This window comes from Leishmania infantum, chromosome 32 (assembly GCF_000002875.2).
Source record: "Leishmania infantum JPCM5 genome chromosome 32".
Lineage (NCBI taxonomy): Eukaryota > Euglenozoa > Kinetoplastea > Trypanosomatida > Trypanosomatidae > Leishmania > Leishmania infantum.
The window spans coordinates 849,145-877,023 of NC_009416.2; the positions used below are offsets into that span (position 1 = coordinate 849,145).

The 27,879-nt window shown below is 59.9% G+C and overlaps 8 protein-coding genes across 8 annotated transcripts; all 8 read right to left on the reverse strand.

Annotated features, from left to right (window-relative positions):
• Positions 1-633: 633 nt before the first annotated feature.
• LINJ_32_2320 (conserved hypothetical protein) lies at positions 634-2,469 on the reverse strand (the record flags this gene model as incomplete). The annotated part of the gene is made up of 1 exon (XM_001467872.1): positions 634-2,469. One exon carries the CDS (start codon positions 2,467-2,469, stop codon positions 634-636), a length of 1,836 nt encoding a protein of 611 aa, XP_001467909.1.
• Positions 2,470-3,969: 1,500 nt separating this feature from the next.
• Positions 3,970-4,671, reverse strand: LINJ_32_2330 (conserved hypothetical protein; the record flags this gene model as incomplete). Its single annotated transcript, XM_001467873.1, has 1 exon — positions 3,970-4,671. One exon carries the CDS (start codon positions 4,669-4,671, stop codon positions 3,970-3,972), a length of 702 nt encoding a protein of 233 aa, XP_001467910.1.
• Positions 4,672-6,022: 1,351 nt separating this feature from the next.
• On the reverse strand, positions 6,023-7,945 carry LINJ_32_2340 (hypothetical protein, unknown function; the record flags this gene model as incomplete). The annotated part of the gene is made up of 1 exon (XM_001467874.1): positions 6,023-7,945. One exon carries the CDS (start codon positions 7,943-7,945, stop codon positions 6,023-6,025), a length of 1,923 nt encoding a protein of 640 aa, XP_001467911.1.
• A 1,135-nt stretch (positions 7,946-9,080) lies between these two features.
• On the reverse strand, positions 9,081-12,134 carry LINJ_32_2350 (small nuclear ribonucleoprotein component-like protein; the record flags this gene model as incomplete). Its single annotated transcript, XM_001467875.1, has 1 exon — positions 9,081-12,134. One exon carries the CDS (start codon positions 12,132-12,134, stop codon positions 9,081-9,083), a length of 3,054 nt encoding a protein of 1,017 aa, XP_001467912.1.
• Positions 12,135-12,850: 716 nt separating this feature from the next.
• Positions 12,851-13,471, reverse strand: LINJ_32_2360 (conserved hypothetical protein; the record flags this gene model as incomplete). Its single annotated transcript, XM_001467876.1, has 1 exon — positions 12,851-13,471. One exon carries the CDS (start codon positions 13,469-13,471, stop codon positions 12,851-12,853), a length of 621 nt encoding a protein of 206 aa, XP_001467913.1.
• A 1,493-nt stretch (positions 13,472-14,964) lies between these two features.
• Positions 14,965-19,629, reverse strand: LINJ_32_2370 (hypothetical protein, unknown function; the record flags this gene model as incomplete). The annotated part of the gene is made up of 1 exon (XM_001467877.1): positions 14,965-19,629. One exon carries the CDS (start codon positions 19,627-19,629, stop codon positions 14,965-14,967), a length of 4,665 nt encoding a protein of 1,554 aa, XP_001467914.1.
• A 1,324-nt stretch (positions 19,630-20,953) lies between these two features.
• LINJ_32_2380 (putative ATP-dependent RNA helicase) lies at positions 20,954-23,275 on the reverse strand (the record flags this gene model as incomplete). The annotated part of the gene is made up of 1 exon (XM_001467878.1): positions 20,954-23,275. One exon carries the CDS (start codon positions 23,273-23,275, stop codon positions 20,954-20,956), a length of 2,322 nt encoding a protein of 773 aa, XP_001467915.1.
• Positions 23,276-24,195: 920 nt separating this feature from the next.
• LINJ_32_2390 (putative methionyl-tRNA formyltransferase) lies at positions 24,196-27,150 on the reverse strand (the record flags this gene model as incomplete). The annotated part of the gene is made up of 1 exon (XM_001467879.1): positions 24,196-27,150. One exon carries the CDS (start codon positions 27,148-27,150, stop codon positions 24,196-24,198), a length of 2,955 nt encoding a protein of 984 aa, XP_001467916.1.
• Between the last annotated feature and the right edge of the window lie 729 nt (positions 27,151-27,879).

Below are 27,879 nucleotides of genomic sequence, written 5' to 3' on the forward strand. Positions count from 1 at the left end.
AAGCGAAGATGCACATTGCGGCAGCGATGACGAACGCGGCAAACAGTCGTGGGGAGAGACAGTACGACGCTAGTGAGAAGCACTGCGGGCGCGGATGCTTGGCGATGGCTGCATGTTGCAACTCGTCATTCCACATCTACACCTCAGCGGCTTTCGTGCGGCAGCAACACTGAGGTAGAGAAGCGAAAGAAGGATGAAGTCGTTGAGTGGGCGCGGTGCCCCAGAGCAGAAGGCCTGAAACGGCCGAGGGCGAGACGGACAAAAAAGGAGGAGAGGGAAAAGAAAACGCTCATCCCATCGCAGCAGAAAGAAGAGCGCAGCAGCAGAATAACGAACGGCCAAACAGCAAAAAAAAAGGATTCAAGACAACGCGTAGCAGCCGTGCTGGGCTCGCGCGTCGCACCGCGAAAAATGCATAACGCCGTGTGTCTGGCAACAAGAGGCTGAGGGTGCGCAACAACCAGAGAAAGAGACGGATAAGAGCACTCCGCGAGCGTGTGGGTGAGCCACCACCGCTGCGGACGTCTGCTGCTTACGCACAGAGACACACACGCACCTCACCTCTCTCTATTTCTGCGAGAGGGGAGGCGGGGGACGCAGAAAAAAGGCCCTACGCGCTGCTGCCTGCCCTTCTTACGCCTCCTCTGGGCCAACGACAAGGAACGGGGCCACCTTGGCACACAGCGTTGGCACAAAGGGGCGATACGCGGCCTTCGGCCGCATCTCCACTGCGAGGAGGTGCTCCCCAACCGTGGTCACCCTGGCGTCAGCAAACACCAATGTGGCCTGTACCGCTCCGTTGGAGAGCCGCACCAATTCTTGTACCCCTGACGCGCGAGGGAAAAGCGGATGGGCACACCCATTGCCATTCCGTGCCTCTGAGGCCTCATCTGGGACCGCCACCCGGTACTCCGCCGCCTCGTCGGTGGCACCCCACTGTTGGTCGATGACGTGCTCGCCAAAGGCGTGCGGGAGTCGCAGCACATTAGTACCGCGTAGCTGTGAGGCCACAGGACGTACGAGGAAGAGCACGACGTCGTCGTAAGAGGGGAACAGTTCAAAGGCATCTTCCTCTAGCCGCGTGGACGACTGCACTTGGCACACCCCGCCAGGAATGCCGTCACACTCAGCGACGCTGCTGCGTATAGCTGCGAAGAAGCTGCGCCGGCCTTCCTCCACGAAGGCCTTGAGCGGCGGAAGGAGGGAGCCTGGCGTCACGCGGCCGTCCTGCGGCATCCACCACAGGCGCAGCGAGACAGAGCGCAGGCAGGCACAGATGGGCAGGACAACACTGCGATGCTCAATCACAACTTGGCACCAGTGCGACAAGCACTGAAGGAGGCAGAGCAGTCGTGAGTCTTGATGGCCGCCGTGCATGACCACGCCAAGCTCAAAAGCATCGTCAGCGACGCGATGCACGTAGACACCACGCATGGCCTCACTCACACGCGCAGGCACATCCGGTTCGGTAGGCCCACTGGACTCCTTCCGATTATGGAAACGGGGTCCGATGTGGCCCCGGCTGCCCGCTTCGGTAGGGACGTCGCGGGGCGCAGCATTGCCCTTGGAAGCCATCGCCAGTTGTACCTTCTCATCCATGATGCGCGGCAGGAGAATGCACAGCGCCGCGCAGTGCGCCAGCGACACCCACGAGCTCACCACGTCTTTCTTCGCCACTTCCACTGCACGGAAGCATTGAGTGAGACGGCTGTACTCGGCGCCAGAGGAGAACATGGAGATGTAGCTGCCGCAGGCGAGGGCATGAGGGTCCAGAAGCGCTAGCACCCGTCGGTGCGCCAGCAGGGCAAGCTGGCGGCGCACAAAGGCACTGTCGACGGTGTCCCGCTGCGGTGTCCATTGCCAGTGCCTGGCCGACGCGGTTGCTGTCTGTAGAGGACTCACCGGCACAGATGGCTCGTTCTGCGGCACTTGCGCTGGCGGAGAAGGGCGCGCCGTTGGAGCTGATGAGTGCTTGTCGACGACTGAGAGAGCCGACGAGGACGGCGGCGGCGCGTTGCGTGAGAGGAAGCTCTCTGCATCTTTGGCAGCACTCGTCTCTGCCTGACTCGCCGATGCTAGTGGTGAGGGTGGTGTTGGCACAGATGCCTCCTGGGCTTGTGCTGACCGCGGTACCGACGGTACAAACTTGGAGTCATCTTTCCGCGTCCCTTCCATATCCACACAACTGTAGTCCGCCACTGGAGCAGCTTGGTGAGGCCTCTCCGTGCCTCGTGATGCCTCTTCGGCGGTCACAGAGGGCGCTGTATAGGCCGTGCCTCCATTGACGTGCGGCTTCTTGGAGGGCGCCGATGTTAGCAGGCCGCCCTTCATCAACGACATCAACATCTGCCCGACAGTGTCCGTGGTGCGATGAGACACCAATAGTCTTGATGTGTTGGCGCGTGCGTGGTGGTAGAAGTCGCAGTGCACCAGCCCCCACTCAGCGCCACGTGGCACGGTAGGGTTCATCGCTCCTGCGCCCTTTCTGTAGGCCGCGATGTCGCTTCACTGGGTGACGTTCTCCACCTGCGCGTGCTGCATCGGCCTTGACTGGACGAGAAGGATTACGTCGGCAAATGAACAGGAGACTGGGTGTAGAGGAATGAACCGAAAAAAAAAAGAGCTTGAGTTAAACACTAGCGGTAGAGGCCCGTCTGCGCGTATGCACGGCTGTTCCTTTGAACGAAGTAGACTCGCTCAGTATTTCATCCACATACGCAGAACAGGTAATGCCGGAGAAGGGCCCGAGAACGCAACACCGTGTGCCTGACAAGTGTACGTGCGTGTGTGTGCATGTGCCTGAGTGGTGATGGGAAGGAGAAGTACGCCGCGCAGCCAAGCACAACATGTGCGACCATCAAACTTCAAAGGGTTGTGCATGTATATATATATATATATTGTTATTATTATTATTACCAAAGGCGATGGGGTGGAAAAGCGCAGTGAAGATAGTCCCTTTTTTTTTCGAGTGGTAGCCTGTGTCCAAGCATATGCTTTTTGACCAGGCCAGGTGCCAATCACCGCGAGCACGTGTGTGGGCACGGAGAAAAGGGGGGAGCAGGAACAGAGTCGCAGTTGTACTGGTGAAAGAGATGGCCGACTGAGGCGCACTGAACAGCACAAGGTGAGGATGGGCATGCCTTCCCTCTTTCTCTCTCTTCCTTCCTCCCGCATCATACGTAGTGCACTAGAGCAGAGGTCGGGCCGATAACAGACCGGCTTCTGGAGACCCACGGCCTCTGGAGAGGGAGGGGGAAAGGGAAGGGAGAAGCCCGTTCATCTCCAGGTAAGCGGTTGCCTCTTCGTCCGCTTTTTTGCGGGCATATTGTCTCGTTTCCTGTTCTCTGGCCTTTCATCGCACGCCTCATCTTAGTCTCTTACACTACCCAGTTAGTACACAATTGAATGAACGAAAAAAAAAAGAGCAACGGGCAGGGAGGGGGAGAGGCGGTGGCACGTCCCAGAAGGTGAGCCGGCTCCGGATTCCCGAGCTTGCGCTGCAGGTGCGTGTAGGTCTTCCCAAAGACCCCCCCCCCTCCCTGAAACCCCTTGACGACTGCAATGCTCACCTCGCCGATCCAGCGATGATGAGAATGGGCGAGTCGAGGGCTTGAGGGAGAAGGGGACGGAATAGGGTGGGGTGCTGCGCGTCAGGTGGGGAGCAAGAACAGGGTGGGGCGGTCAGCTTCTCTGCGCGATATCGCTCCACTTTGACGTGCGCTCTTTTTTTTTCGTCTTTTTCGCTGTCAACTTCGCCGTTAACGGCCGCCTGCTTTTCTCCCACAAGTTTGTTTCTTCCACTTCTTCTCTTTACCAAACAATACCACTCACCAGCCCCCCCCCCGCTGTGAGCGCGCATATGCGGCAATGCAGGCCGGCGGACCACCAACGAGAACGACAGACAGCATGATGCCTAACCAGAGAAAGTGAGTTCCGGTCGGGGGAGGGAAGGATAAGTTGGCGGTCCCCTTATTCATCCGCCATGCGAGCCCACGTCCGCGCGCGCACGTCCCGTGGCTCGTCCGCCGCAGCCGAAGCGCCGCGGCGCGGCACGTCGTTGTGGATGACAGATGACACGTCGGTGAAGCGGATGGCATCCTGCGCCGCACCAGCTTGTGGATAGTTGAAACGATTGCGGTGAAACACCACGCTACCGCTGTCGTACGCCATTACCTTCATATCACGGTCCTCGGAGTCTTTCATGGCGTTATGCACGACCTTCTGCACCTGGTCCGGCGAGACAGCAAGGTACGTGGCCAGCTTCTCCGTCGGAATGGACTCCATCGTGATGCAGATGGTCTCTAAGATGCTGGTGCGCACACGGGCCTCGAAGTGGAAGGACTCAGGCAGATGCTCTTTCACAGAGCTCCACTGCGTCCAGAAGCGCGCGAAGAGGCCGCAGCTGAGCAGATTCTCGAGTCCGTAGATGTAGTTTAGCTCCTTCTCTACGCTGGGAGAGTCCTGGACGTGGCTGGGCACGAGGCACATGCATGCCGTGAAGTCGCTTGTCTGGAAGCGAGCCAAAGACTGCAGCAAGATGCCGAGCAGTAGAGACTTGTCGGGCTGGTCGCCTTCCATCGAGGAGGCCTTGAGGTAGCGGAGAAACATCGGCAGGTTGTACTTGCCCTCGCTCAGCAGCTGCGCCACCTGGGTACCGTCGTCGCGGGTCATTGCTTTAGCTCTTCTTTTTCTTGCTTGTTTAACGGGAGGAGGAGTGTGTGCGTGTGTGCTGAAGGGGCCTTTAGTACGTAGAGGGTACGTGTGCACGAACTTCTCTGCCAAGGAGAAGCGGGTGCGAGGGAGGGGGAGGAGATTGGCGGAGAAAAAGGTAGGAAGAAGCGGTAGTGGCCTCCATGGCGGTAGATGTGCGCTTGCGCGTCACCGACTGTTTCCATTTTCTTTCCTTTGCATGCGTGTATCTGTGCTAGTTACTTGCAGAGCTTTTAAACCCGCCTGTGCCCCACCTCGAGGAAGCGTGCGATGGTATTCACGTGTCCCTGTCTTTGTTTGCCGTTACTTCCGTCGTCGTCACCGTTTTCCCATATAGCAAAACTGCCGATGAGGTTCCGCCAACACGTCTGACCCGTTTCACAGCAGTGGCCGTCCATCGGCCGCCGTAGCCACTCCGGCCAGCAAAGGGGGTAGAGAAGAGGGAAGGAAGAGTTCGGGGCTACTGCATAGACCAACAGAAACCAAGCAAAGGGTATAAAAACAGAAGTATGGCAGCCTACACGCACATCCTCGCACACACGTAAGCGTGCGTGTGCGTGCGTGTGTGTGTGTGAGCGATGAGGGGCCGAAAGCTCCACATAGACGAGCAAGAGGAAGAGGAGGAGGGGAGGGAAGAGAAGATCTAGTAAAGAAAGAAAGGGTGCATCTTCGCCGCATCACCAAGAGAGACGGAAACAGAAGTCGAGTGTATAAGTCGAACAAAACAAAGAAGTGAGCCAGAATGGTAGCGGATGCATTCGGGAGCGCGCGTGCGTGTGTGTGTGTGTGTTTATCTCTGTGCAGTGACCACTACAGGCGGGACCTCTCTTTGAAAAAGGCAAAAAGGAGGAGACGGAGATGACAGGAGCCGCAGTGTGGAGAGAGCGGATGTCCTTGCGCGCACTGGGGCATTTGAGGTGGTGGTGATGCCAGGGTGTCGCCGTAAGTGCAGGAGGGGTGTGGAGTGAAGGAGAGAAACAGTACTCATAAACGAGACGCCCTTTGCAGCTGAGCGAGAAGCAGAGGAAGCGAAGGAGGGTATGCTCCAGACCAAAACAAAAATAATATGGCAAAAAGGAGGCAGGCATGGGCGGGATAACGAGTAGCGCCGAGGAGAATCGAAACAGGAGGAATAGCAAACATGATCACTCGCTCACACAGATCACGACGTCTGTATTCCTTCCTCGCTCGCTTAGCAAAGCTTGCCCTCACACCCCGTCTTCGTTGGTCCACCGCCTCCCGCCGCGTATGCCTTTTCGGGTATTCGCCCCCCCCACCACCCCTCCCACTTTTGCTCACTGGTCCGTTGCTTTCACCACATGCCGACCGACTTACTGTACAGCTGGCGCTGCGGCGGCTGTGCATGCCACGATTGCAGCCAGTCATCCATGGAACTATCGAAGAGGTACGAGACAGGTTTATGCGGATGCACGCCTCCGCCGATGCCAACAACGCTGATGTTACCGCTGCGGCTGCGGTTGCCGTCTTGATAGATTTGCGGGGCAGATGTGGTTATCGCGGGAGGGGCATGCGAGTAAGCCATAGGCTTGCTGGAGCCACCGTCAGGCACCGCGTGCCTGTGATGCATCGGCAAAAGGGCACGAGAAGGGTAAAAGGAGTACGCAGTGTTCACGGGCGGCGGCGATGCGTAGCCGACCGCCTCGGAGACATGTACATCAACAAGAGACGGCGGCACTGTCCGTCGTGGCGTCGCTTCGTTCGAGGGGTACTCGGCAGGAGAGTAGTGGACACTCTCATCACCTTCGTAAATTGCCTGGTACGTCGGCTGCTGCTCATTGGAATGCGCTTTCTGAATGAATGCGTTCACCGGTAAATGCGGGTAGTCGAATGCCCCTGCGGATGCTTCAGGTCTGTTGGCGCAGTCTTCGCTCCTAGACGAGGCCCACTGCGCTGGCGGCAGGCGAGGGTAAAATGTGTGCAGAGAGAGGGGGTGAGAAGCGCCGTCATTGCCCTCGGCCGCTCCAGAGTCAGACGTCCTGGCACCCTCAACAGAGACGCTTACCATAGGGTCCTGAAAACGAGCGGTCGTACCCGCGGCGGCTAGCCCACAAAACTGGCTCTCCCCGTCCTCCCACTGCGCCATGTCGACTGGGCCGCAGGCCCGCAGGGGAGACGGCACAGGGAGCGTCCGTGGCGCCCACTCATATGGGGGTAAATAGTCGGTCGCATCACGTGGCTCCAAGTCGCTGTACGGCTCAAAAGGCGCTCGGTTAGACACGAAGGAGGCCTCAGCCGCTGCACCTCCACTTTCCACGCTGGTATTCGGCGCTGGTATCGCGGCTGGGACATCATGGCTGGTGCTGCCCCCATCGCTGGCGCCGTCATCCAGGGCGTCCGCGCTCGGGTACACCTTTGTCTCCATCCCCGGAGGCGTTGCATTACTGCGTAAATCCGATGATACGTTGCTGCTGCGGTGGTACATCTTCGGTTGCCTCGTCTGGTGCGAGTTGGTGGAGCTTGTTGTGCCAGCTGCTGTCAGGCCGTCAATAGGCAACCCCACTGCTGCCGTTTGTGAGTGAGATGCGCTGTGAAGGTGCCCTTGCGCGACGGAGTCACCGCTGCTCTCCTGCGGACAAACCTCTGCGGCGCTTATGCTTCCGGAGCTGCCGTGCTTCTTCGCTTCCTCTCCGCCTTTCTTGCTCTTGTGCGCTTGTGCACTGCTGCTGCTGCTACTGCTGCCCCTAGTGCTCCTGCTGCTGCTGTCTCGGCTCTTCGCAGATTCCACGGCATCTGCTGGAAGAGGTAGCGATCCGTCACTCCGCGAGCTGACCTCGGGGTGACGGCGGTACTGATACTTGCCCCTGCGTCCTTTGGGCGTTTCCCTGGAGGACTCTAACGGAGCCGTTGTCCTGGATGCTCTGGCTAACGCCGCCGTAGTGTTGTCGTTATCCGCCTTGGCAGTGGCTTGGCTGTTGCCCTTCTTCTTTGAGTTCCATCCTAGACTATTCTCCATTTCTCCGGGAGAAGCAGCAGCAGCAGCTGAAATCTGTTGCACATTCTCTAAAGGGCTCGGTGCCGTCGGCAGCGGCATGGCATCCTCACGCTCAGTTAAAGGGAGCGAATTCGCAGCATGGACGGATGTGTAGAGGTCCTGTGCAGCAAGCCCCTGCTCAGCTGCAGCCCAGCGCTCCCTTTCCGTCTCACGCGCCGCCGCTTCCACAAGCGTGGGGCGATCCTTCCGCCTTTTTGCCCTTTTGCAGTTCACGCAGCCCATCGTCTGTGCTGCGCCCGGCGGCGCTGCTGCGTTCGTTGGTCGTGGAGAATCGTCTGGCAGAACGGGTGCACAGAGGGAGAGGTGAAAGGTGTGTGCTGCTGCTGCTGCTGCTGCACTCGGAGCGGACGAGGCCAACGGTGGAGACTGAAAAAAGAAGCCTTCCTTCTGAAGGGGGTGATGCGTTGTCTATTCAGATTCGATCTACAAGGACAAATAAAGGGGGTTGTACACGTGAGCGGGCAAAAAAAAACGCAGAAAGAAGTACGTGACGGCGTTTGCAAAGGCGGTGACCCTGCTGCGTGTGCACGAGTGGCCGTGCGTAACGATGCGCCGTCGTTAAGCTCCACTGGTGCAGCGGAAAAGGGGGAGAACACTACTCGTGCGTTTATGCTCTCAGTGAATCCTTTGATTCTTGCACCTTCGGTGTGCGTGTGTATGAGGGCGAGAGAGCGAAGGCAGTGCAGAGCGAATAGATCAATGCGTGAAGAGAAACGAAGAAAAGGCGGTGGCTTGTTTTCCTTCCAAGAGGCTTTGGCAGACATCAGACCGAGGGGCCGCATGCTCGATGCAGCGCTCAACTTGCACGTGGCAGCGCCGCTAAAGACAACGCCTCAGATGCGAGCACGACAACTTCGCTTCTTGTGGCCCTTATTCCATACCGCGCACGATGGTGGAAGGGAAGTGATGGGGCGCGGTGGCTCGGCCGCGCTCCTGCCCATTCCCCTCTACCCTCACCCGATGCGCGAGCATACACGTGCACATGCACGTGCGCGCCACAAAAGGAAAGTGCAGGAGCAGCTGCGAGTCGATGTTCATTGACTGTCTTGATGCTTTTCCGTTCCCTCTCCAGTTACGTCTATGGTGGTCAACTGACCCCCTAACTGGCAGTGGTAGAGCAGCTGCCGCCTCGACGGGAGCACACACAACATACACATACGCACGAGCATACGCGACGGATGTGCCGGCGATGCTGCTGCTGCTTTTCCTTTTCTTCTCTTTAGCTGAGAGAGAGAGAGAGGGGCGGTGGATGAGCACAGGCCATTTATATGGTTGTGCCTCCTTTCCTTCTCTGCCTGGGCACGGGCACACGGGTACACGTGTACTGCATCAACGCCGAGCGGTTCCTCTCCACCGGCTAGAGGTCTGTCAGCATATTCTGCGGCAGACCTTTGCGAAAGCGCGTCTTGAGCACAAAGTCGCGCGCCAGTTGATGACCCCTCGCCGGCTCCAGCGGGCCAACGTGGATGCTGGCATCGAACGGGTCTCCTGGAACGACGTCCCACTGATGAAACCGGAAGAGCGGAAAAGCCTGCCCGTGTGTGAGCATGCGTATCTGCGTCTCCAGACCAAAACTGTCCATGGCAGGTACCAGCGCGCGTGCTCGGATAAGGGTTGTGGCGGCGATAGGCTCTTCGCCGAGCATCGCGCCACGTCGCTGCTGCAGGATGTCGCCGAGCTGTAAGACACACTCGGGTGCGCACAAGATCTCAACAGCCATCACCGGCTCCATTAGTCGAGGGCGGGCACCGAACAGAGAGTGACGGAGTGCCGTGCGCGCGTTTGAGAGGACGACGGCGTCGCGGGTCGACGCGTCAATGTCGGCAAAAATAAGCTTTGCGGCCACGCCGCGGACCATCTCACCCACCAAAGGGCCAGCCGCCATGGTGGAACGGAAGGCCGAGACGATAGCGCGCTGGTGGGCGACTTTGAGAGGGTGATGGGCCTCCTCTGCCAGGGTGTCGTCAATTAGAATGCTGGGGCCCTTCGTGCCGTCCGGCCCAGCAGCTAGCACGTGCTGCGCGTCGAGCGCGTCAAAGCCGTAGTCACGTCGCAACACCGTCCACAGCTTACGCGGCTGACGGACTTCGTCGAGCTCCGTCGAGAAGAGGCGCAGCTGCTCGTACTCGATTGCTTGAGTGAAGGCGCGTGGCAGTGCCCCGCTTACAAAGCCGACGGAGTTGCTGCGCGTTCCCGTCATGGCCAGCAGGCCCTCCGCGTCCTGCACCGTCTCCGCGAACGTCACGAACGGCTGCGAAATGCCGACCGGCACGCTAGGGCACAGACCATGGCGGAGTTCGTGCAGCGCTGTGTCCAGCTGCAGCTCTCCAAAGCCGCTGATCGTGTACTCGCCAGTTTCCTCTTTGTGTACGTCGAGGCCAGGGGAGGTGCGGAGCAGCACGCCGAGACCGTCCTGGACACTGCTGGCTTTCGCTGGGTCGCGCACCTCCATCGAAACGTGCACCAGTGGCTGCGGGAACCCCAACGAGCGCACCTTGATGGGCGCGACCCACTCTGAGGTGATGCCGCAAGCTTCGGGCGGGGCGGGAGCGCCTTCGTCCTCGGCCAGAACAGCTGCCGCCGCGGCGCCGCCCACGAGAACAATGTGCGACCCCGATCGCGCCGGCAAGCCCGTCGCGTACACCGTCTGCCCCGCGGTCGCTCGTTGAACCGGCACAAAGCCATCTTCGACAGTACGCAGGTACAGACACTGTACCTCTACCTCATAATACGGGTCCGCGTCACTGCTGAACTCGTCGAAGGCGATTAACCGGGGTCTTGGCTGACCACCGTCGCAGCCACTCGGCACACATGTGCCCTTGCTCTTGCTGCTGCTGTTTGCACGCAGAGTGCCGTGTGTGACGCGCACGACGGCTGCGAGGGTGTCCTTGGCATCGAAGACACGCTGGAGAGATGCGACAGCGATGACAAGGTCGTCGGCCCTCGCTGTAGCGGTGCCAACCTCCATCCCCTCAGCGGCGGCAGCGGCAGCGTCTCTCGTCACGGAGCACAATGCACTTGCGCCGTACTTCTCGGAGAGCCACTGCGAACGAGCCGGAGGTGCCGGCAACACGCTGAGAATTGCATCCAAGGTCTCTCCGGTAGGGGCGCCGCAGAAGTAGCGCATTGCCTCCCGCAGCGCCGAGAGCGGCGAGCGGGGAAGCTTGGCGAGGTCAGGCGAGAGGGTCTGCGCTGCCTCGCCCGTCACAGAATGCGCGACGATTTTGTAGAGTGGTTCCAGCACGAACTGCACAAAACTGGGGCGCTGACGGAAGTTAGCAATCTTCTTGAATTCCTTCTTTTCATATGTGATTTGCCCCCACAACTTTGTCGCGAGCGCAGCGGCGTTGATGCTTGGGTACACCGCCGCGTACTTCATCGCGAAAGTCTCCAGTGAAAAGCAGAGGCCAAGTTTGGCAGAGGAGAAGCACACCGTGCCACGCTCAGGGGATACAAGGAAGGTGTCATACGTGGTGCCGCAGCTTGCGATGACGTTGTTGACGGCATCCACGACCATGCGCAGCTTGCGGTACGCGTCGAGCGGTGGTAGCTTGATGTCGATCATGAGACGGTCCACCTTGGTAATGACGAGGACAACCGGCAACTGCTCATTTACAATGGCGTGGCGCAGCAGCCGCTCGCTGTGGTCGCTCAACGACTCGGCGGCGTCGACGCAGAATAGAACGGCGTCCGCAAGACGCATGCCGGCCGCGGTCTCACCAATCAGATCCGGATGACCCGGCGTGTCAATGACCGTGATTTGCCGAGAGGTCGGCTGCAGCAACGCGCCCCCAGTGATGGTGGTCAGCACGTGACTCTTCAAAGTCATCTCGCGATCAACCTCATCCTGTCGCTTGTGATACGAACGCTCGTGCAGCAGCAGCTCGACCAGCGACGTCTTGCCATGGTGGAGGGAACCAGCAACCACGACGTTCCGCATGCGGTCGGGAAGGGTGGAGAGAACGTCTAGGTAGTTCTGCGAAGCCGACGCGTCGTGTGGCCGTTGGTGACGACGATCGCCGTCCAGCAGCAGCAGCTGCGAAGAGGACGCTGTGCCTTCCCGCCCGGCATAGCGGCTCTCCAGCAAGAACTGCGCTTCATTGCTCCAGCCCACGGCTCGGCGCCCGTGCGACTGCAGCTCGCTCTGGTCCACCAGTGGCTCGTGTAGCGCCTGTGTGCCCTCCTCACCAATGACAAGTTCGACATCGTCACTGAAGTCGGAGTGGCCCTCCGAATCACTGCTGTCGAGCGGTCGACCGTGAGCGTCCTCCTCGGCACCGCACGACCTGGACGTGGAGCTGCCTCGCGACTCCTGAGCAGAGCGCCATTCGGCTCTGCCTTCTTCACCCCTCCTACCATCGCCGTTACTGGCGCTGGTGCGGTTTCCATACTCGTCGTAGCCGAAGTCCATTGACGTGTCCCCCCTCTCTCGTTCTGTTCACTTGCTGTATGCGCAGGAGGAGGAGGAGGAGGAAGAGGAAGGAGATGCGAAATGAAAAAAAAAACGCAGCCACGCATGCGTGTGCTGCGGGCACGTGTATGTGTGCAGCGAGGGAGGAGGGGAGGGACGATAGAGAGAGCAGAGCATCGGGAAGGGGGGCGTGCCCAGTTGCTTGAGGCATCGCTTCCGTGGAAGCGAGAAAGATCGTGAGGAAGGATCGCCTACCTAATGAAACGGTGAGGACACGACGGCACACACGCAATATGTGCACCGCTAACCCCTTTCCCTCCAGACAGAAACGGTTGCGGGGCCTACCAGCTTACCTCAGAGCCGTTCATTCACGCCCTTCTGCTATAGTTTTCCTTTCCTTCAGTGATTGTGAGCACCAGAAGGACTGCAACCAACATAAAGATACACATAAGGGAACGACTGCGGCGGTGGGGCGTGTGTGAGGGCCAGGCTACCATTCTTGTCATGGCAAATGACGTCACAGGAGAGACAAGCTGTGAGCTACATGTCGCCGCGTTTACAACCTGGTCGCATCCGTTGGGCACACCGACAACGACCAACACACACACACACACGCAGAAAGAGGCGCCGCCTCGGTGATGGTGACCTCGTCCTCGCCCTTTTGCCCTCGCAGTGAGCACAGGGGGCTCCCACCAGCAGCCCCAAAAGCCACACGCTCAGCTGTGCCGCTCGTAACGCAGTGAGCCCTCTGGATTCCGCAGCGACGGCGCGGGCGTATTCGGGGCGTTGTAAAACGTTGCCAGCACACGTTGCTCCAGCGACACTTGATGCTGGCGCTGCTCTAGCGAATTGCGAATCTGCCGCTCGCGCACCTCCTTCAACTGCTCCGGAGACTCCGCCTCCAAACGCATGGCCATGCAGTTCACCATCTGCGCAATATCGGGGCGTCGTATCTCCAGCCTCTCCGTGTGCAGGAACGCCACGAGAAGAAGCGAAAAGCCGCAGATGAGAAGCACAGCCAGGTAAGACTGCGTCTCTGGTCGGAAGTTGTACTCCGTTCTCCGCACTTCCCAGTCAAGACATGAGACCAGCCCTAACCGATTGATGTACAGGGTACGCGACAGCCGATCATCCTCCAGCACCGCCAAGTCCTTGAGTGCTTGATTGATGAGTTCGCGCTGCGCGGAGGCGCTTTTAATGTTGCGGTTGCGGCGGAAGCCGGTGCGGACTTGCTGTAGCAGCAGCATTCGGATCGTTACATTGGGAATCCTGTGCGTCGCCTTCAGGTACCGGCGATACAGGAGGGCAACGGCATCACTCGGAACGAGAGCGGACATGATGGTAGCGGAAAACAATGAAAACCTTGCAAGAAAGGCGTGGAGATACAGGGAGTGTAATGGAAGAGGAAAGCAAGGCTTTATGAGGGGACGATACGGGAAAAGCGGTAAGACGCGTTTCAAACTAAAAAGAGGGAGGAGGGGTGCAGGCCCAGCCCAGCCACTGATTCACCTACACTCTCAAACGCACGCGAACACGCTACAAAGAGGCACGGTAACCCGACTGTGAGGAAGGGAAACAACATCAAAGAACAAAATGAAAACATATATAAAGCGCAGCAGTCATGATACAGGCACGCATGCGCGGGCCGGCTCTCTCCCTCACCGAGAAAGACACGCTGATGATTCAAGCGCGCGCTCCCTCTCTTGAAGGAGAGCTGCACGCGTTGTCCGAGGAATCGTTGCGCGCGAGATAACAAGGGTAAGCACAAAGGAGAGTGCGCAGAATGCACAACCGATGCTACTACATATGCGACCGAGATGGCTGAAAAGTACGCAGAGGGGCGCGTGAAGCTGTTGGCTGGTGGCGGTGACGGCTAAGATTGTAGGAACTGCTTGAATACTCCGCCTCCCACAACACACGCAGAGTCGGAAACCGATCACACGGAGCAGAAGAAGACTGCCGCGGCACGTGCTTGTACGGTGCTCGCGTAGCCCGTCTCCTGTTTCGTGAAAATGTCCGCTGGTCCACGCTGCACCGTTCTCTAGCCCTGATGTTCTACCTCCCTCCCCCACCTAAAGAATGTTTGGCGCTATACGCGCGGCACAACGTGTGCTTCCTCGCCTGACTGCCTTACTACTATGCCCACAAGATACGTGTGTGCCAAGAAGAATAAAAGTTTGTGCGTGTGCGTTGCAGCGAGTAAGTTTGCGTATGAAAGGACCATACATGTGTACAAAGAGAGAGGGGCACACATATAACACGCAGTTGTCGCCGCCTTGCGGATGTCCCAGTTGAGGTGCAAGGAACAAGCCGATGGGAGATGAGAGACGGAGAGAGAAGGAGGAAGCAAAATTCGTTAAGTGCTCCAAAGTAAAAGCGGCCGCCCTCGGGACGCTGCCACCGATCATCTACCGGAGCTAGCCATAAAACCTGACAAGAACTACGCTCCCCCACACGTATTTGACCTGCGGCCTCGACGCTTCATCTTCTTGTGCGTGGGGGGGGGGGGGCACAAGCACTCACAAGGGTGGAGTGGAGTCGGCCCGTGAACATCTTGCGTGCTTCACTGTCTTCCTGTAGCAAATAAGAATAAAGCGTGAGTGTGGCTTTTCGTATTGCTATCAAGCAAAACGCCACAAAAAAAAATGAGATCAGCACTGGCGTCGGCAACCATGCAAAAACAAGCGCACACACATAAATACGGAGGGATGGGAAGGGAGGTGCGGATGGTGTCGAGCAGCATTGGATGCTTCAGTACTCGATAAGCCACAGGAAGAGCGCAGCACACCGGGGAGCAGGGCATAGAGTCGGCAGTAAGGCATTTCGGCATCTATTTCCATGGCGGCGTAGGGGCAGTGCGTAGCCCAGCACGTTCCTCCGCGAGCGAGATAGTCGCTTGGGCCACCGCGAAATTCCCAAAGGAGGACCGACGCTGAGGTCCAGCTCGGGTGGGTGGCCGCCTGTAGCCAGCATCGCTCAGCATGCCAAACTCGCAGTCGTCTGTGCGCCGACGGGCGGGGCTCAGGGTGCAGGCAGAGGTATCTCGATTGCCTGCGACTGCAGGGGAAGCGAACACAGTCGGTGCGCTCGAAAAGGCACGACAATGCGACCACGTCGGCAGGGACTTCCGATCCGCAGCAGTGGAAGCAGTAACTCGCTCATCCTTTTCAGCGGCAACGGCGCAGCCTCGAACTGCGCTGCAGGCCTTATCTGAACGGTCGCTTTGGTTAGCAGGACTGGCCGATTTCTTTGCTCCGTGGCGCACGTTCTCCTCCCATCTTGGCGCTGGACAAGAGCACGCCTCGCTGAAAAGGGCAGCACAGGCACGTACGAGGGAAACATCCACCAAGGGGGACGTGAGTGCAGGTGCGGCACTCTTGCCTTGCGGCTGCTGCAGTGTGGCAAGTAGCTTGCCATACACAACACCTTGCAGATCGGCAGACACGCAGAGCTGGCGTGCCATAGCATCAAAGTGCTCCAGAGTAGCTTGCGTCGCCGCGTGGGCTGACTCCGTTGCCATGTGCAACTCTTCTAGAGCCTCCACTGCGCTTGTGGAGGCGGAAGGGCTCGCTGCTGCGGCAGCCCGGGAACGCTCTTGCACACAACGCTGCTCCAGAATAGGAAGTAGTTGCGCGTGCATCGCGCTCAGAATGGCACGCATCTCTGCCAGTGAGCTCAGCATGTCTCGTGCAAAGGCTGGTTGCATCGAGGTCGGCTCAGCAGTCAGCGACAGCCGATAGGTCGACACCTGGCGAGCTTGTGCGTTGCCCAGCTCCGACTTTAGTCTCTTGTTTTCACGTGCCGTTCCGTCGATCACGGCCACAAGCCCCTCGATTCGCTCCTGCTTTTCGCTCACCGTATCCTCCAAGACTTTTTGTGCCCCTGCCATCACCGCATCATCCTGCAGTCCATTGTTTGTGAGATCTGCATCGACAGCAGCTGCCCGCGTGAGCTCCTCGGCCACCCTGCTCTTCTCCGCTGCCAATGCCTCGGCTGCAGCTAGTTGAGCCACCAGCTTCTCATGTGTCGACGCCATCTCCTTATACTGAGCCAGCAGCTTTCTGGCAGCGTCGGCACATTCTTCCTTCTCGGTGCTCGCGCGCTTGTAGCGGGACGCCAGGAGGGCCTTATCCTTGTCAGCTGTGTCGAGCCGCTTCTGCACCTCATCCAGCTCCTTGCGCAGTGTCTCAAGACGCACTACGTTTGCCTGAGCTTCTTCTGCCAGCTCAAAGCCATCCTTCAGCTTCTCCACCGCGGCATCGCGCTCCTCCATGGATTTCGCCATCGACTTCTGCATGGATGCACATTCGTCCTTGAGACGCTGCAGCTCGCCCTTTCGGGAGGACAGAATCTGCTCTGTCTCCCGCACCTTGGCCAGCGCCGCCATCTTCTCCTTTGCCTCCTCCTTGTGCCTCTCCTCCCACTCATTCACCTGCACCTTTAGAGCCACGTTCTCCTCCTTCAACCAGTCGACAGGCTGCGACGCCACAGCAAACTTCGTGGCTGACTCGCAGTACACTCGCTTCAGTTCTGCAGTATGATCATCTTTCAGCTTTTCAACCACCGCGGCCTGTGCTTCCGCAAAGACCTTGGAATCTTCCGCAGCACTCCTCACCTTTTCACGGGCGTCAACTTCCGCCATGTCAGCACGCATGTGCTCCGCGTCGACCTGCGCCCTCAAATCCGCTTCAGCTACACCATGAACCTCATTTTCAGCCTTTTGAGTAGCCTCGAGTTGGGCTACGCGCCTTTCAAACTCCGCCACCCGGCTCTCGTGCTGCTCGCGCTCCGCTGTCATACTGGTGCGCAGCTCGGCGAGGCGCTGCTGCAACACAGACTCGCGCTCCTCCACAGTAGACTGGCTGGCAGCCGCGCGGTCGCGCTCCGTCTCTAGCTGCTGCTGCAGCTCCGCCACCCGGCTCTCGTGCTGCTCGCGCTCCGCTGTCATACTGGTGCGCAGCTCGGCGAGGCGCTGCTGCAACACAGACTCGCGCTCCTCCACAGTAGACTGGCTGGCAGCCGCGCGGTCGCGCTCCGTCTCTAGCTGCTGCTGCAGCTCCGCCACCCGGCTCTCGTGCTGCTCGCGCTCCGCTGTCATACTGGTGCGCAGCTCGGCGAGGCGCTGCTGCAACACAGACTCGCGCTCCTCCACAGTAGACTGGCTGGCAGCCGCGCGGTCGCGCTCCGTCTCTAGCTGCTGCTGCAGCTCCGCCACCCGGCTCTCGTGCTGCTCGCGCTCCGCTGTCATACTGGTGCGCAGCTCGGCGAGGCGCTGCTGCAACACAGACTCGCGCTCCTCCACAGTAGACTGGCTGGCAGCCGCGCGGTCGCGCTCCGTCTCTAGCTGCTGCTGCAGCTCCGCCACCCGGCTCTCGTGCTGCTCGCGCTCCGCTGTCATACTGGTGCGCAGCTCGGCGAGGCGCTGCTGCAACACAGACTCGCGCTCCTCCACAGTAGACTGGCTGGCAGCCGCGCGGTCGCGCTCCGTCTCCAGCTGCTGCTGCAGCTCCGCCACCCGGCTCTCGTGCTGCTCGCGCTCCGCTGTCATACTGGTGCGCAGCTCGGCGAGGCGCTGCTGCAACACAGACTCGCGCTCCTCCACAGTAGACTGGCTGGCAGCCGCGCGGTCGCGCTCCGTCTCCAGCTGCTGCTGCAGCTCCGCCACCCGGCTCTCGTGCTGCTCGCGCTCCGCTGTCATACTGGTGCGCAGCTCGGCGAGGCGCTGCTGCAACACAGACTCGCGCTCCTCCACAGTAGACTGGCTGGCAGCCGCGCGGTCGCGCTCCGTCTCTAGCTGCTGCTGCAGCTCCGCCACCCGGCTCTCGTGCTGCTCGCGCTCCGCTGTCATACTGGTGCGCAGCTCGGCGAGGCGCTGCTGCAACACAGACTCGCGCTCCTCCACAGTAGACTGGGTGGCAGCCGCGCGGTCGCGCTCCGTCTCTAGCTGCTGCTGCAGCTCCGCCACCCGGCTCTCGTGCTGCTCGCGCTCCGCTGTCATACTGGTGCGCAGCTCGGCGAGGCGCTGCTGCAACGCAGACTCGCGCTCCTCCACTGCGGACACGCTGGCAGCCGCGCGGTCGCGCTCCGTCTCCAGCTGCTGCTGCAGCTCCGCCACCCGGCTCTCGTGCTGCTCGCGCTCCGCTGTCATACTGGTGCGCAGCTCGGCGAGGCGCTGCTGCAACGCAGACTCGCGCTCCTCCACTGCGGACACGCTGGCAGCCGCGCGGTCGCGCTCCGTCTCCAGCTGCTGCTGCAGCTCCGCCACCCGGCTCTCGTGCTGCTCGCGCTCCTGCTGCACCCACTGCCGGTTACTGCTGAGCTGAAGCTGTCGCTTCAGGTCGTCGATGCTGTCCTGCATAGCGTGCTGTTGACCGAGGAGTTCCGTTTCGCGGTTGTATTGGTTCTGAATTGTGAGCTTCATCGCCTCTAGCTGCTGTTGATGATCAGCTTCAATCTCTTCTAGCGTCTGTTGGGTGAGCACAGCTTGGGAGTTGGTAGGTCGCGCCTGTGTCTCCTGCGCGCGCAGCGCTTGCTGAAGGAGCTGATTCTGCAGCCTTAAGGCGTCAAAGTCATCCTTATCCACATAGCCGCGAGGGGGTTGGGCAGCTGCTGATGCATCTTTGGCGGCTGCTAACGCGGATGACGGGGAGCTTGTGCTGTGCGAATTCTGCAACAAGGCTACTTGAAGCGCCTTGATCTCCTCTTCCTTCTTGGCAAATGCGGCATCTTGCGATAGCTTCTCCTCCTGCGATAGCTTCAGCTGAAGCCTGAGTGCCTGCACTTGATCTTGCTGATCTTCGACTTGCTCCTCTGCCTCGTGCAGCTGATCCTGCAGGGCGGCAGCCCGCGTGCGTTCCTCGCGCAACTCGTGCTTCAAGCTGTCTAACTCCGCGCGCAGCTCTCGAATAGCCGCGCCAGCGTCTTTGTCGGCAACCTCCGCTGAGTGCGCCTCTACCACTGCGCATGGCGTGGTGGTGACCGGGTGTTGGCGAGACTCTTCCAAGGCCGCTTTAAGCGCACGCTTCTCTTCTGCCATCATGTCTCGCTGCTCCTTCAGCTCCTCAACAGCTCGCTGCAGATCTGCGACGATTCCGGCAGACTCGCGTGGCGAGTCTGGCATGCAGCCCAGCTCGTGGAGCATAACGCTGCTGCTTGGGGACGTGTTGGGCGAGCTGCTGTGGTGCGACCCTTCGGCGCGCTGCCAACCACCGCCGCTCCGCTCTTTTGCCGCGACGTACGCGCTGACAGACCTGAGAATCTTAGCCATCTGTCCTGCAATGGCGGCTGCCTTCACCGGGCTGCCGGAGAGAGAGAGGTACTTGCTGAGGGCCGTCAATGCGTTCACATTCTCATGAAGAGCGGTGGTGAGGCTGCGATGGGCATGCGCTGTCAAGGCGTACTGCGCATTTTTCAGTGCCATCCCAATCTTCAGCTGCGCCTCCTTCAACTTCTGGGCATTCTCCGCGGTGGGAGAGGCTAGGGAAGACGACGGCATTATTGGCGCCAGGAGCCGGAGAGAGAAGGGAAGAGGGAGAGTACCCGCTCCGTGAGATATCTTGGCGGGACGATCCGCGCAGAGGACGAGGAGGGAGGCAGAGAGGGGATGACCCCGATCGCCCTCTACGCAGAGTTTCGGCCTATTTCAAAGGAGATGCGTGTCTGTGTGTGAGAGCACCCCATGCGTATAACTTCGCGTACGAGCACGTTAGAAGGGGGAAGGTAAACGGCTGTGTGTGTGCGTGTGTGTGTGCGTGCGTGCAGCGCGCGTCAATGGCTCAACGATATAGGTTCCCTTTCGCTGCACGGACATCCAAGCGTGCTCTGCTCGGCACCTGCGTAAGCAAGAGAAAAGAAGAGAAGGGTGGAGAAATAGAGGCCGATGGATGCCTGATATACACGCACACACAGCGCATCAAATGCCCAACGGTAGCTGCAAGAGATGATAAAAGCAGAGCAAGGCACTGGCACGTGATCTCGGGTGTCACCCTCGCGCTTTCTCTTTCTTTCTCACCACTGCGTGTTTGTGTGCGCGCGTATATACGTGTGTATGTGCGTACGCGCGCGCGACTCCACTTGTGGCTCCGTCTGTGTGCTCCCGGCTGCGCAGTAACGCGGCAGGGAGGCGTGGGTCGAGGGGAGGTGGCCAGAGGGGATGTAGGGGCAGATGTAAGTCAACGAGATTCGGAGTACAGTGCGTTAATCGTGGTGCGAGCATGGCCCATGTGGGGATGCACAGAAGACATGCACACATAGCGAGACTTGTATGCATCGCCGAGTCGGCGCCGCTCCGGTGCTTCTTCTTTGCTTTCGATGCAGAAGCTGCCCGCGCCCTTTGTGCAACAGTGCGCACGTGCGTCTGCACTGCGGCGATGTGTCATGTGATGCACTGCGCCCCCCTCTCCCCTTCCGTCCACTATTAACTAACAGGCATGGAGGAAGACTGTGCGACAGCCATGCTGTGCATCTGTGCGTGTCATGCAGTGTGTGTGAATAGGCACACCAGCGACTGAGAGAAGCGGGGAGAGGGTTGCGGATGCGAGGGAGAGAGAGGCGCAGAGTTTCGCCTACATCACTACCCGTGCTATCCTTCGTTCCCTTCACGTTGCTCACTAGAGATGGAGGAGGTCTGTGTGTGTGTGTGTGTGTGTGTGATGGCGATGTGGCGACAAGTTCCGTCCAGGCGTGTTTTACTCGTACCAGCCTCCTGAACGGAAGGCTCAGCAATCCGAAACAACAACAGACACAAAGGCGAAGCGAGCCACATTAGGAAAAAGGAAGCATATGCGTCGTTAATGCACACACACGCACACACGAATCGCTCAGTTCATGAAAGGACGTGAGACACCAACGAAAGTCCCGTTTTCCCATTGTGGACGCGTCTTGTTGGCCTCGTAGTGGCGCAGCGCGTCCAAGCGGCGCCGGTTCAGCGACTTGAACCGACCTTTGATGTACTCCTTCCGCTTCTCCTCCTCCGTGTTGCGAGGCAGCGTCACATGCGGCACCGAAGTCAGCGCGAATGCCTTGGACAACGCTTCGAGGTCCAGCCGGTGCACATCGAAGGTTTCCTTTAGGATATGGCTCTGATAGGCACCAACGTGTGCGCGGAACGCCGTCACAGCGCTCTTGGCGACCACCTCGTCCAGCTGCAGCACGTGCTCCAGCTTTTCCTGGATGCGTGGAAGTTTCTCTGGCATGGGATACTTCTCCATGCGGATGCCGTAGTTGGCGAGGTAGCGCACAAACGGCGCCTCTTCCGGCGTGAGAAAGAGAAGCGAGTTACCCACAGTGCCGGCGCGCGCCGTGCGTCCGATGCGGTGGATATACTCCGTCGGATCCAAAGGCGGGTCGTACTGGAGAATCCACGACACGTGAGGGATGTCCAGTCCACGCGCTGCGACATCGGTGCAGAATAGCACCCCTGTCTTCCACTCGGTGAACAATTGAAACGTCTGCACACGCTGGCGGTGCTTCATGTGGCCGTGCAGCATCACGACGTCATCGTGGAACCCAACGGAGCCCATCATCTGGCAGTGAAAGATGGCACTCGCAACTGTGGAGCAGAAGACCATTGCCTTGGCACGGCGCGCGACCTGCTTCACAAAGGTGTACAGCGCGCGCAAGCGGTCTTGCAACGGCACAATGTGACCGAATTGGCGCAGCTTCGATGGAATCGCGTCCGCCTCGCCGGCGGAGTCCTCGCTGCAGGGACCAGCATCGCCCTCGTCCTTGCGCCCATGCTCCTCGTCCTCCACTTCTTTGCCGTCTTCATCGGGGTCGTTATACACACGGTAGGGTGCCATGCTCGTGCTCGCCTCTGATGTCTCAGCGTCGCCCATTTCCACCACAGAAGGGGCATCACCAGCTGTGCTAAGGAAGAGCGGAAGACGCGAGAGGGAGAGGCGGGCAAGCTCACGCACCGATTTGGAGTTGGTGGCCGAGAACAAGAACGTCTGCCGCCCCTTCGGGATGCGTGTGATGACGGCGTCGAGGTCGCGCTGGAAGCCGTCAGCCAGCATGCGGTCTGCCTCATCCAGCACGAGAAGGCGCAGTCGCGACAAGTCCCACCCCTTGCAATGGAGAACGTGATCATGAATTCGGCCAGGTGTGCCAACGACGATGGACGCCATCCCCGACATGAGACGCCGACGCTCCTCGCTGACCTTCGTGCCACCCGTAATGAGCTGTACGTGAAACTGAGCCCCACCAGCCGTGACCGGCACGGCTGCAATGTGATTACACAGTCTCGACAGAACCGAGTGCGTCTGCACGCACAGCTCTTTGGTAGGGGCCAGCAGCAGCCCTACAGTGGCGTGCGGGTATTTGTTGGCCGTGTTCTTGGCTAGGTGGAGAAGCGGTACGCAGAAGGCGAGAGTTTTGCCAGAGCCGGTACGCGCCTGACCGAGAAGGTCGTAGCCCTCCAGCGCGTACGGGATGCTGCGCTCCTGGATGCGGGTCATGCGGTGGAAGCCATTTTTCTGCAGGGCATCGACGACAACAGGGTCGAGGCCGATCAGTGGATGGGAGAAGAGGGCGCCGTGGGCGGCCTTGCGCCGCCGCTCGATAAGATCCACCTGCTCCTCCTCCTGATTGTCGAGCTCTTCAGCCTTCGAAGATGCGCCTCTTCCCTTGCATGCCTGAGCTGAACCTCTGTCGCCTGGTGCGCCACCTGTTGCGGAGGATAGCGTCGTCGACTGATGACCGGATTTGGCGCCCTTCGGGCCCTCGAACAGATCTTCGTGCGCATATTGGTGCCCAAGGTAGCTCGTCTCCACTTCCTCCGCGACATCCTCCACGGAGTCCTCCGCGGCGCCGCGGCGCCGCTTGCGACTGGCGCTGCCGCCACCGGCCACCAGCGCCCCGAACTGCGACTGCTTCCGACGGCACTGATGCTCCTCTTGCATCTGCTCCAGCACCTCCATGTCTTGCATTCGGAAAAAGTCACTCTTTTTCATCTTCAGCTGGCCCATGGCATCCACAGGGGAGCGAAAGGGGCTGTCGCTCATCGCAACGACCCCGCTGGCAAGACTGTCGCCGACGCCCTCAGCTTCGTCGTCATCTGGACTGCCGCACCCCTGCGCTTGCTGCTGCCGTGCCAGCTCCTCACGTTGGCGCAGCTTTTTTCGGCGTCCCTTGATGCCCATGGATGCCCCTATTCTCAACTCCGCCAGGCAGTACTGCAAAAGTGCTCAGTTGATGGAGAGCCCGTCGCCTGGCCAGGCAACGCAGGCGAGCAGGGAGGGTTAGTGTGCTATGGTGCAACGCTCACCGTGCAGAGAGCGAGGGCAGAGGAAAAGAGGCGTGTGTACACCCACACTGGCGAAGAGAAGGGTGCAAGGTGCAACAGTGAACGAAAAAGAATTGTGTGCATCGCCTACCTGTAGAGATCGGAGAAACGGCTCAGCGTCTTCTTTTCGGTTGGTGGAACGGACGGCTGATGTGCGGGAAGCCCACAATACGACCCCTTGTTGCGTTCGCATGCAGTCGCAGGACTCATGAAGATTGATGGCAGGAGCATACATATATAAACGACGGTGCTGCTGCTCTCTATCAGCAAGTGTCGCTAGTGCACAAAGAGAGGCAGCAGCAGAGGGCTTCGCCTTCGTCTGCGTGGATAGCTCGGTTAGCACGTTGGCGCCACGTCCTCCTGCATGTTCGACTGTGCCGCACAGTTGCTGTCGTTCTATGTTTATGTATGTGCATGCGTGAGTACGAAACAGACAGAGTTCGGCCGGTGACATGTGAGGGCGCGATCACCACCGCGCTGCTCACGGGCTTCTGGTTCATCCGTGCCCCTCTCCGGCGCTGCGACAAGGTCAACCGGTCACGCAAATCATTCAGGGTCGAGGAGAAGCAGCACACCGTCACGTGCAACGCAGAAACACGGAAGAGGCGAATCAGCGTGCGGGCGTTTGAGGGCGGAATTTACCACTCGTGTTAAAGCAACTGGCAAGCAGGCGAGCCCGCTCGCGCGCACACACACGGAGGCATAATAGCACTCGCTGAGAGCGCAAGCACACAAACACACACATATATAGAGACACCACAAGGAGACAACCCTGTTCTACGAGTATTCGGAGAAGAGTCCGACGTAGAGGACACCCGTCTTCATGGCCAGGCCTTTCCGGATGAGGACGGCCGGCTGAGCCTTGTTCGCCCACTTCATATGAGCCTCCTTCCAGAGGAACCACCCTTCCTTGCACTTTATGGCGCCGTAGCTTTCGTCACACTGAGGAAAGTAGCCGGTGCCGGGAGGGATGTGGACGTGGTGCTGTGTCGGCGGTGCGGCGTGGATAACCTCAGGCACGTAGTCCTCCGGTGCCTCCTCGTCCTCCGCCGGCTCCTCTGTTTGCACTGCCGTAGCTACACCACCGGCATGCGGGTGGCCATGGTCCGGCTGCCGCTGCCCCTTCTCCTCTGCGGTGAAAGAAGCGGCGCGAGGTGACGTTGTGGTTGAGTGAGGGACTGTGCCTTCGCCAGCTGCTTCGCACGGTTGCTGCTGCAAGGTCAGGTGCGCTCCATTTGTGCCTGCCGTGCCGCGCTCGCTCAACGCAAGGACAGACCAGCATCTAACCCGCCGTGTCGTCTCCTGTGCAGCGCTGTCGCTTGTACGGTTGCACAGCAGTGAACGAAAAATGGCCGCCGGTGCACGGTAAAAGCGAACACGCCGATGAAGCTGCTGTGACTGGTGCTGACAGATGCAGGTGGAAGACACCCTTTGCAGATGTCCGCTTCGCTCCACCTCAGCCAACTCTTCGCACACGCACTCTGGTGCCAGTACCGGGTTCACCACTTGTGTGAAGGTGCAGGGGATGCGTAGTGTGTTCTCCGCCTCCGTGAGCAGCTGAAGGCCTGCAGGGCTGAAGATGTCCAGGTCAACATGTTTGCCCGCCACGACGCCGACGGGAACGTCGCTGTCCTCGCTAGTCAAGGTTACCGTGGCAGCCAACATCTTTTCTTGCCTTGCTCCCGCGCACTCCCTCTGCTGCTGCGAATTTCCCTGCGACTTGGCGTGCGGCTTGGCACGCTTGAGCAGAATCCGCCGCAACGCGCGGTGCACTAGCTGGTTGCGCACCGGGGTGCTACCCTTGTCGAGCGTGGCATTCACCGAGGGCTGGAAGTAGTCCCCGCCGACGAAGGCGCGCCAGACACCGAACGCTTCGGCTGCATCCATACTACTGAAGCGCACCACTGCTGCATCCTTCGGCAACAGTGGTGCATGGTAGGGATCCTCGGAGAAGTGGGCATAGGTGGGATACGCCTGAATCTGCGCAAACTTCCAACTGTACGTAAAGCTGTCTGGCCAGTCGCAGTGCGAGCTCAGCACCGAAGCCGGGAAAACCTCCGCGCACTTCATGGTAGTTGTGATGCCCATCTCCGCTGCCGCACTGAGAGAGACCGTCTTTTTGCTTACCAGAGCCCTCTTGCACTCTGCCGTTGCCGCGGCAGTGCCACTCTTGTGCTGATGCGCCGCGGCACTGCAAGCCGGTGTTGCCGGTGCAGCAGCAGCAGCAGCAGCATCGGAAGGGCTCCCCAGATTCTGGAAGAACAGCGCACGAAGCGTTTTGCTGGCGGCGCGCACCGCCTCGGGGGTGATGTGGGTGGGGGCACGGCACAGCGTCATCCAGGGCTGGCAGCAGCGGGGGTGGCGAACCTCTGCACCATCTGCGCTGGGAGACGCTTCAGAGCTGCCAAGGCAGTGACTCAGTGTCATGCCATCTAATGCGTGCACCGTTTGGCGAACGCGCATCACTGAGCAGTTCTCCGACGAGCCTGGCAAGGATGACAGAAACGGTAGCTCGGTGGCGCTGAAGAGCGTATTCGTCGGCAAGTGTGTGTCGTGCGACGTAACCGAAGCCGGCGCGGCAACGCGGCCGCCGGGACGGTGCACGAGAGGTGTCAGACTGCGCTGACGCAGCGCGAACCACGACGGTACTGTGGCGCCGTTGGTGGATGAAGCCTTGGTCGAGCGACAGTCGACGCCGTCTTGGTGAGTTTGTGGTTGACTACCGCTGCAGCCGTGGGACCAGGACGCGGACGGCCGCGCTGAGGCCAAGGGGGGCGCAAGCACAGAAACGTCGCTGGTCGTCACCGATGGCCGCCACGCTGGTGGAGCTTCGCCAAATATAAGGTCGCATAGGCCAGCCGCACCGATCTGGGTGACCAACGGGAAGTACAAGCGAATGTCCATGTCGAGGGGGATGGGCACCTCGCACTGCCAGAGCACGTTCCCCGAGTCCATTGCTGTCTGCTCGGGTTTCATTTGAGTGATGCTCACGCCGCCCAACGTCTCGTTGCGACGCAGTGCAGTAAAGATGGGGCTGGCGCCGCGGTAGCGCGGGAGCAGCGAGGGGTGCATATTGATCACGGGTGGCAGCACATGCAACAGGCGCTTCGGCAGGAAGTAGCGGAAGGAGACGACAACGGTGAGGTCGTAGTCCGCCAGAGAACGCCCCTGTGCGACCCATGTGTGCGGAGTCGCAGAGGGCGCAGAAGATGGCGAAAAGCCCTTGGTATTGAGCTTTCCATTCGCTGACGGCGAAAGGACGCCGGCTCCGCAGCGCGGCGCAGATGACGGCAGCGCGTGTGAGGTCCGGTGGCTCGCCATAGGGCGGCTCCTGTAAAGATGATGTGCGTGTGAGCCTGTCGTACTGGCTGCCACGTCTTTCCTGCTGGCCAGCATCTCCTTCAGCAAGGCGCTCCGCGACAGCGACTTTGGGTCATCCACCGGGATGATTGGCAATCCGTGTTCGACGCAGTACCGCGCTACTGGGTACTGGCGCGTGAACTTCTTGGCCGCCTCCTCCGGCGTCATGCCACGCGGAAGCGCCGGACACACCACCGTGATATGATCACGCACGAATGCGTCCACCTCTGTCATGGCCTCTTCGTCCTTTGCCGCGCGCCGTCCCTGCGATGATGACGCTGCAGCCAAGGGTGACCAGTGCACATCACCTGCGTCGCCACTGCTGTTGCCTGCCTTCGAGCACCGCAGCGCACTTGCCACGATGCAGCGCATCCGTGCGTGAAGGGCTTCAAGTGCGGTGACTGAGACCACATCACCGCCGAACACCAGTAGGCGCGGTACGCGCACATAAGCAGGCGGAGCTGCTTCGCGGACGCGCAGCTGATCCACCATGGAAGCCATCGTGGAGCCGGACATAGCTGTGGCGGTGAAGGACGCGGAGGAGGAAAGGGCGGAGCCGGCGACTCTCACTGTATCGATCGGGCAGGTGTTTACGCCGGCATCAGCTGTGCTGTCGTGTGCGTTCACTCGCGCCTGAGAACGTGCTCCGGAGTGGGGCAGAGAGATCGCGGTGTAGGTGCGGGGCGTTCCGACACGAACCGCTGCCAGTCCAGTGTGCCGTGTTCGAAAGCACGCCCGTTGGCCACTGTTGCACCCGCTGCACGAGTGAAGAGCAACAGCAGCGAGACCAAAGGCCATGGGGCTTCGAGCGAGGGCGGGCATTGTGTGCATATGATGAAGGGAAACAACACGCCGATAGTTGCGCACCACCACCACTTGAAGTAAACGGGTCCGGGTATGAGAAGAGAGAAGAAACCGTATGCGAAGAGGGGGCGGGTGTGCACCAACAGCTCGAAAGCCAGGGAGCACAAAGGAGAGAGGCAAAACACACGCTCACACACGCAGGCAAAGAGGGGCCCGCCCATACTATACAGGGCGGTGCGATTCGTTCTCTCCGGGATTTTGCAATCCACAGCGAGAGGGATGTGTGACGCGCAGGCA